Raw genomic sequence first — 7,014 nt, forward strand, 5'->3', positions numbered from 1 at the left:
TCGACCGCCGAAACGCGTTGCTGGCCAGGTAAGACAAAGTGAAGCGCACTGCAATCCCTTGTGTACCGCCGTCTTGCCCCATAATACTCAACGACTTATCGCCGTCCAGCGAATAGCGGCGTACGTTAGGCAACAGAATAGCGACTAGTGAGCGGTGAAACAACGTGCTCTGAACCACGAGTTGTGTGAGGCGGGTTGTTTCAATCACTGGAAAAGGAGCAACCAAACATCCGTATTTGGCGACCCTAGTTGCTATCGCTGCTTGAGTAACGTTCTCCGTTGACTCTGATTACGCTTCGTACGACTACCATTCTTTAACTAAGTTAGGCTAAGGACGTAAAGAGCCGAACCGGACGGGGATGCACAGCAATGACAGCCGACACACAGTCCTGTGAAGCCGGCCAGCATCGTGCGCGTTTAATTCTGCGTCCGCTGGTCGGTATGTTGCTCCTGTTCCACAAGATAGTTAGCCACGGACACCATATTGAGACGTAATTGCAGCGACGAGCGGTTAGGGCACAAATCAGTGGGTTTGAAGGGACGTCAGCTTGGAGGAGAGCAAAGGAAGAGGCAACTGGGGGTAGAAAGAAGGTAGGAGCAAGATATTCTAGGCAACGCCTTTGTGTGCTTGAGATACATAGGCTGAGGCACATAGTGGCGCTGGTAGGTGTTGGAAACTGAGGGACACTGAGTTGAGAAGGAAAATCTCAGTGTGGACGCTAATCTAGTTAGGCCTGCGGGTTGGCCGACCAGGACACGAAACATGAAAAGGCAGTAAACCAACACACTGCGAGATTATGGGTTAGTCGGAGTTGTGCCTGCTGCTCGATTGTTTGGCAGTAGCGACAGTAGACGCACAAGCAAAAATGAACGTGGGCGAAAAGAACACGATATTCAAGCAACCGTGGAGAAAGCTTGTGGGAAAGAGGGAAGCTGAAAAAGAAGGGACATATGGACTGATGGACCGACGATAGTGTTGGACTAAGAACTGAAATGCTGCTTGCCCCGACCATACGAACAAGCAACATGAAGATTAGTTGCTCCGACCGCTTCTTTGACTGGCTGGCTGCCTAGCTTGCGGACCACTCACCTAACCGATGTAGCAACCCGCGGCGAGGTCTGCTTTCTCCAGCTTGTTCTCCTTATGGGATATCACAAAACGAGCAAAAGCTTCTCTACCTTAAGGACAGCGACATAGGACACTTCCGCTGCCGTTCCTGCTTGTGCCAGTAGCTTGCCTCCTAAGACTCCTGCCAGATTCGGTCAACTTGTTCGTCTCCTTCCCACTTTTTCTCTTTTCTTCTCCGTCTCGCTCTGATTTTTCTCTCCCGCATGATCCTACAGGACCTTATGTGACGCAGATTGTCTGTTTCGAGCCTTCTCTTTTGGGTAACGCACAGCCTCAGTGGCTACGATCGGCTACTACGAAAGACATTCGACCAATGGGGTTTCTGTTAGCGCTCCAACGTATGGCAGCCAGTCACCGCGGGAAATAGAGAAGCATAGCACACGAACGACAGAAGCCAGCAAAGAAATTAATATATATGGCTAGCAAAGTACGTCTTGATTGCCAATCAGAAGCCTGCTGGACCTGAAAAAGGATTGCCTCGACGAGTTGAAATACCTAAGCATGTCCCTTTGGTCTGTAATGGGGACCATGCGACGTGAGCAGTTGTACAAATGTGGAGGTTGTGTCCGCCGTGCCGGATATAGCTTATCTGCGAGCAGCATGTATATACATATGTATCTATTTCTATACAAGGTATTTCGAAATGCATTAACTGTCGAACGCTATGGAGTAAGTAATGTCGATGCTGCTTCCAGAGTTCTGGGCTAAAGCATACGAATTAAAAGGCAATGCATATTTCATTCAAAGGACGGGACAAAATTAATCTGTGAGCTGCATAGGCGCTATGGTTTGATCAATTATAAAATTTAGCAGGCGGGCGGGCCCAAGCGTCGTCAAACCCCAGCACAATGAAATCTCGAATGTCGCAAATACAAGGAATTTCTTTGTGTAAACCAAAATGCTCCCGTGTTTAAAGCAATCGATTCTTCCTTCTTGCCCTTTCGTTGGCCTAACAAAATCTACTCAAAAATATCTATATAACTTATAAAACAGTCTAATTTAGTCTGTTGGCATGGAACGTTGCAATTTACTAACGATACTGTTAGATACTACTTTATCATCCGTTTGCTAAGTACAGTCATTGCACCGCATCGATGTTATATAATACATTAATATATACTGAACTTTAGTCGTTAAGAATTTCTCCATATCGGACATAACCAATCGTATCGTAGCACTTGGCATGTACCATATCGTATTCGAGCATGTTGGTTTCATATACTAACGCGGCAATTCCTGCAATCCACCAGTTTTGACTTCGATTATCATCGTCTCGCTCTCCCTATCACCTCAGCCAGCTCCCACTTAAGTATCGAAGTTCCGCATTTGACTAGTACCGCATTAAGCACTCAATAATTATGTAGTGCAAGCCATTTACCACTGCTGACAACAGCGTGGCATCGCGAAACAATCGCTCTACCGGTACAGGATGCCATACACAGCCTACACGCAGCAGTGAAGGCGAATCCGTTTGTCTTTGGCATACGGTTGACGTATAGATGAACGCGACAAATCGCCATCCGTCGTTTTGTTTTCCGCCGTCAGATCCGGGTTCATCTATGACCCTCGGTAGCATCGGAGCAGGCGAAGCAGAGCGGGCAGTAATGAACGCCGCCTGGCCGTCTACTATCAGCCCGCCGGACGCCATAGCCAGCTGCAGGAGGTTCCATCTGCTAGTTCATTATTCTATGATGACGACAAATGGACAGACGGACAGGCAACGCTGCTGCGTAATCCGGCTGTAACCTGACGGAAGGCTCTCGAACACTTCGAATAAAATGGCTAGTTACGGCACTAGAACATAGGTTAAAACAGGTTGCGCGGCTCGGCCTGCTTTTGCAGCTTACGATTCAAAAACACGGCGACTACCGCGATAGCGACTTACCTCGGTCACCCGGAAGACCCAAGAGACTAAGAGCCGCGTGCCGTCTATCTCTGCTGACGGAGTAAGCGAGATCAGATAGCGAATTTCGTAAGAAGCCGAAGATTCACACGGGAACAGACATCCAGGAAAAGAAGCGGGGATCAAGGGCTTGAGGGGTTCGAGAGAATATTCTACTAACTGCATCGGGGCTCAGGCGTACGCTCTCATGGATTCATTTTTGTTCCGTTTATTATTATGGTTACGATTATTGTTATTGCAAAGCACTGGTAATAAGGACAGCATTACGGCGAAGATATATCCCACGACCCGTTTTTAATATACGAATATGGATATACACATGTCGCTTGCAAGCCTCAACGCAATTGCATAGTTCAATTTAGCCCAGCGGTTATAAGTTGCGATTTCAACCGAATACCAGGGTCAATTAGGTGCAAAATAAGCTAGAGCCTCGTAAGCAGAGGTTAGAAACGGCGACGAAAGGAAGGGAAAGCTGTTTCATAACGACACGGAGATTACGCTTTTACAGTCGCCGGTGCCTGTGAACTTTGGGCAGCAGGTATAGCAGTTGGCCGGAACGTGCTAATTTCACATTCGAGATCCTTGTTGATGCTGAGTACGCCGGCGGCGTTGTCGAATTGTCCGCAGTAATTAGGCGCCGAGAAGATAGTGAGTAGTCGTTGATCGGCAAAAAATTCGTGGCCTCTTGTACAAAGCTGGTGGCCGCGACATATGAGGTCTAAATCGAAACGCTCCAGGAACTCCTCCACCTAATAAAGATAAGTGTAGGTTTGTAAGTAGTTACAATTTAGTTAATTTATTTAAAAAAGCTAGAACGATTCGCGGTGTGTGTGTGTGTGTGTGTGTGTGTGTGTGTGTGTGTGTGTGTGTGTGTGTGTGTGTGTGTGTGTGTGTGTGTGTGTGTGTGTGTGTGTGTGTGTGTGTGTGTGTGTGTGTGTGTGTGTGTGTGTGTGTTGTATTTAGCGCTCTCACTTCCTAATAAGTAAGAGCGCTAAACACACAGGCTAGAAAGTTTTCATATGAAGTCTTATATCCATGTCTCTTATAAGAAAGGATTGGGCTAAATGGGCCAAAATATGCTTAAAGCAATTTGGGAAAGCGAAAAATGTTTATTGGCATATTCGTCAAAGACTTGATGCTGTGGCTGAAACGAATCTATTTACTCATATTTGAAATAATTTCAAACTTTATATAGTGGGGTCATATAGGCCAGATAATTTCGTATGAAGAAATCAGTCATTCAATAACACTAACGAGAAAATGCTTTCCTATCGACCAAAAGCTGTGATCATCAATTGAAAAGCCGGTGCTTTATAATCATTTATCACCTAGATAGGCAGGTCAAGATTTACCATGATTCATTTATCATAGATCCTAATATTCTGCTGCGTAGTGTGAAGCCGACCTTTGAATGGCCCAGGTATTGGCACACCTACGAGTTGCACTTTGTTTGTGAAGGATAGAGAACAGTAAGAACACGGGCACCGTTTTCGGTAGCCAACTTTGCCAGCTTGGAACCTGCCGTGGTTATGCATGATTCCGATTATCCATAGCACATATTGATTTATGATCATAATTATCTGGAGTGCGGAGCATATTCTGATAGTATTTGTTTTGTCCAAACGACGCGCTTTCCAATAAATGTGGCTCGTTGGGAACAACGCCATGTAATACATTGAATGCAAAACGACGACGCTACAGCCCGAACTTCACTCCTATACACGTCCGTATTAGTTTCAGTTTTACTGTGAGATCATTTAGTTCTTTCTATTACCCTGCACAATCAGCATCGATGGAATCGGGTTTAATGTATGTTTAAATTGTAATGGCTCACATAGCCACGCCACATCCTACCACACTTCATCTCACTTTGGCCCATAGAGCCCCATTGTGACCATGTAAGTGTAATGACCTGTTTTTACTTCTTGAAAAATGCTTTGGGACAGGCAAAAACCTGTGATAGAAAAGCGGCATGGTCATTTTGATCTTTGACCGTTTAAAAATTCGAGTAAATGCTAAAGAGAAATTTGGATTTTTCCATATAACCCCACTTTTTTTTAAAGTTCGATAAAACAAGAAAATTCAGTAACGTAAATTGTACGAAATTTCTAATTCGCGTGACTCCTGAATGTTTTAGTATTAAATCTAAATCAACGTGCTCTTGCTAGAAACAAACGGAGTGCCCCTGTATGGCCTCACTTTCTCCCATATATATACATATATATAGCTTGAAGGTTTTGAGGCGACATAGTTTGCAAGTAACCGCCTGTTGGTGAACTTTCTTACCGATACTAAGATCATATAAGGCCGCTGCTATTCACTGTATAGTATAATAAAAAAACTTTCAAGATAGGAATAAATAATATCACCCCAAAACGCATAAATGAGAAAAAATTAGATCTGAAAAGGGCAATATTTGACATGTTGCAGATATTCAGCTTCCGAAATAGATTTCTCGGGAGATGCCACCGGCAAAGCCGCATCGAACATAGAAAAGCTTTTAAGAATTATAAAAAATTTTTCAGTCATCTAAAATAATAGGGAAGGCAACATCTACACACCTGTTTAGGTCCAAATACAACTGATATACCTCGTTCAAGGTTGTCGGTGAAATTTTCGGCCGCAGGATGTGGATCAGCCCAAAGAAGATCAGTGAGCAGGCCCTGCTTGGGAACTCTAGCAGGTCGTGGAATATCGCGTATCTGATCTAGGTTATGCAAACGGGGCGAGATGCCGCCATGCACACAAAAAATTTTCTCACCAACGACGGCGGCCACCGGCATATACGCGAAAGCAGAGCCAAACCGCGCGTAGATCTCCAAGTTGTACCTGATCAAGAGAGAGATAGACACAGGTACGTAGAAAGACACTTGGAAGGGTAACGTGCACGAGATTACGTCGCCATCGCCTTCCTTCTATAGAACGATAGATCGAAAATAAGATGCTGTCTGTGCGAAGCTTTACAACAATAGATTGTGGCCAGAACTCTACTTACCGACTAGTAACCTCTTGGAAGAATCCGTACCTTCTATTAACCGGCTGCACCTCATGATTTCCTCTTAATAAAAACACCGAGGTAGGAAAACGTACTTTAAGGGCAAATAACAAAGTTACTACTTCAAGGGACTGTTCCCCACGATCGACGTAGTCACCAAGAAACAGGAATCGCGTACCCGGCGGCAGTCCAGTTTGGTCAAGCAGTAGCAAAAAATCTCGAAACTGTCCGTGTAAGTCCCCGAATACTCGCAGTGGCGGAGATACCCGAAGCAGCATTGACTCTTCGCTGAAGACCTGCTGAGCTCGTCTAGTTACTTCCAGTAGTTCACGATTCGTGAGCTGTACCCGGGCACAGGATCCATCCGCGGTTTGTCTCGCTCCTAGTAATTTTGACAAGATACCATCGATTACGACGTTGTTGTTATTGTTGTTGTTGTTGTTGTTGTTATTATTGCTGTCACGTAATGTGGGCGCAGCTGGCGCAGGTGGCGCTGGTGCTACTTTTGGAGATTTGGGTGGAGCTGTTAGTGCTGCTGGTGTTGATGATACTGGCCCTGACATCGTTTTCCTAACGATAAGATTACCAGCCTAGGTCACTAACCAACCTCTCGAAACGATCTGGGTAAGGAAGGAGGGACTCACAGTGTCGTTTTTGATCGTAAGCTGCAATCAGGAAGCTTGAAGCATAACAAAAGTTAAGCGCGAACAGTTATCTCGGACGAGTGTGGCAAAATCAAAAATCATTTACTTCATCATAGTGCGATGCTGCGAATTAATCCCAAATTCTTGTTGTTTGATATAACTGAGCCGAGGTCCGCGTTTGGGTCCTCACTAGTTTGATTCGTTTGTTTATTAGAGTCAGGAACACGTAGTGGTTCGAAACTTATCGTAGGTAAACTTCGTTTTGTGCATGAGTGCTGAGTGGCAGCACCATACGTAGAACTGAAGATATTCATTTAGGTATTAATCGAACAAAATGTAGATC

General features: G+C 45.1%; 1 protein-coding gene across 2 annotated transcripts; it reads right to left on the reverse strand.

The window, feature by feature from the left end:
- Positions 1-2,127: 2,127 nt before the first annotated feature.
- Positions 2,128-6,781, reverse strand: LOC111266862 (uncharacterized). 2 transcript variants are annotated; one of them, XM_022844687.2, is made up of 3 exons: positions 6,028-6,781; positions 5,594-5,861; positions 2,128-3,781 (listed from the first exon to the last, which is right to left on the reverse strand). In XM_022844687.2, exons 1-3 carry the CDS (start codon positions 6,588-6,590, stop codon positions 3,527-3,529), a joined length of 1,086 nt encoding a protein of 361 aa, XP_022700422.1. In that variant the 5' UTR covers positions 6,591-6,781; the 3' UTR covers positions 2,128-3,526. The 2 variants fall into 2 exon arrangements, with proteins under 2 accessions (XP_022700422.1, XP_022700431.1); XM_022844696.2 differs by having other exon boundaries at positions 3,527-3,781; positions 5,623-5,861.
- Between the last annotated feature and the right edge of the window lie 233 nt (positions 6,782-7,014).

Source organism: Varroa jacobsoni, unplaced genomic scaffold (assembly GCF_002532875.2).
Source record: "Varroa jacobsoni isolate VJ856 unplaced genomic scaffold, vjacob_1.0 scaffold_120, whole genome shotgun sequence".
NCBI classification, from domain to species: domain Eukaryota; kingdom Metazoa; phylum Arthropoda; class Arachnida; order Mesostigmata; family Varroidae; genus Varroa; species Varroa jacobsoni.